The sequence below is a fragment of the Acomys minous genome (genome assembly GCF_964271855.1).
Source record: "Acomys minous genome assembly, chromosome: 5".
In the NCBI taxonomy this organism is placed as follows: Eukaryota; Metazoa; Chordata; class Mammalia; order Rodentia; family Muridae; genus Acomys; species Acomys minous.
The window spans coordinates 99,791,182-99,792,737 of record NC_140494.1 but is presented as its reverse complement, the minus strand read 5'-3'; the positions used below and the strand labels follow the sequence as shown (position 1 = coordinate 99,792,737).

Sequence of the window (1,556 nt, the reverse complement as noted above, 5' to 3'; positions counted from 1 at the left end):
CTGGGATTATTATGTAAGGTATCCATTTGAAGTTCTAGGTGTTTATTATATTTTGCAAAATATCAAAGATGACTATAATAACTATCATCATTATCCTTATAAACCACCTCATCACCACCACTACCATCCCTGGAATTATTAATAAAATATAGAACTAAGGCTCACTAAGCCTCAAGAAGTTTTTCTATACACTTTTTGGACCTTGCAATGTAGGTTCAAAGGCAAGATACATGAGGAGAATTGTGGAAAATGGTTACAGCAAGACATATTATCAATATTCTAATATTTCACAAAGTATAGGGCTAACAAATTTTATACACAGGCAAAATAAGTGCTCATTCTAATATGACAACAACTCCACTCATGAGTCTGCCTTGTTCATCTGTTAAGAATTTTCTTAAGGGCAGTTTTGACATCCTTGTTTCTCAGGCTGTAGATCAATGGGTTTAGCATGGGGACAACAGTAGTGTAAAACACAGATGACACTTTCCCTTGGTCCATCGAACTCACTGATGATGGCTGTAAGTACATAAATGCAGCAGAGCCATAGAAGATAGCAACAGCAGAGATGTGGGAGCTGCAGGTGCTGAAGGCTTTGGACCTGCCCTCAGTGGAGCGGATACGCAGGATGCTGGCAACGATGAAGATGTAGGACATAAGGATGGTCAAGGCAGGTGTCAGTATATTTAATGCACTCAAGAAAAGAACCAGTAGTTCATTGGTGTATATACTGGAGCATGAGAGCTCCAAGAGTGGAAAAAGATCACAAAAATAATGGTTAATCACATTGCTCTTGCAAAAAACCAATTTTAACATAAAGCCTGTATGAACTGATGATCCAATAATACCCAAAGTGTAAACCCCCACTGTGAGCCAGAAGCATAGATGATGAGACATGACTACATTGTAAAGTAAAGGGTTACAGATGGCAACGTAGCGGTCGTAGGCCATTGCAGCCAACATGTGACACTCTGCAATAGCAAAAATAAGGAAGCAGAAGAGCTGAGTCATGCACTCAGGGTAGGAGATGGTGTTCTTCTCTGTCACAAAGTTCACCAGCATTTTAGGAGTAATGACAGTGGAATGGCAGAAGTCAATGAAGGACAGACTGCTGAGGAAGAAATACATGGGGGTGTGTAGGTGGGAGCTGAGCAGAATTAGGGTGATCATGCCCAGGTTCCCCAGCACTGTGAACAGGTAGATTCCAAGGAAGAGGAGGAAGAGGGGCAGCTGCAGCTCTGGTTTGCTTGACAGTCCAGCCAAGATAAACTCGATTACCACTGAATGGTTGCCAGTCCCCATTATCTTTTCATTATATTGTCCGTAAGTTCTAAGTTTAAACCAGAGAAATGAGGATTTTTCTGCATCATCTATATTCTCTGTCTCTCTTTTCTCTCTGTCTCTGTCTTTCTCCCTCTCCCTCATCTAATCTCTCTCTCTCTCTCTGTGCGTGCATGCTTAAGCGTGTGTGTGTGTGTGTGTGTGTGTGTGTGTGTGTGTGTGTGTGTGTGTTTGGGAGAGGCAGAGAGATGGAGAGAGACAGAGACTTAAAGAAT

The 1,556-nt window shown here is 41.7% G+C and overlaps 1 protein-coding gene across 1 annotated transcript; it reads right to left on the bottom strand.

Moving 5' to 3' along the window:
* Positions 1-378: 378 nt before the first annotated feature.
* LOC311598302 (olfactory receptor 8G3-like) lies at positions 379-1,302 on the bottom strand (the record flags this gene model as incomplete). Its single annotated transcript, XM_084783337.1, has 1 exon — positions 379-1,302. The coding sequence occupies one exon, from the start codon at positions 1,300-1,302 to the stop codon at positions 379-381; it is 924 nt and encodes a 307-aa protein (XP_084639463.1).
* Between the last annotated feature and the right edge of the window lie 254 nt (positions 1,303-1,556).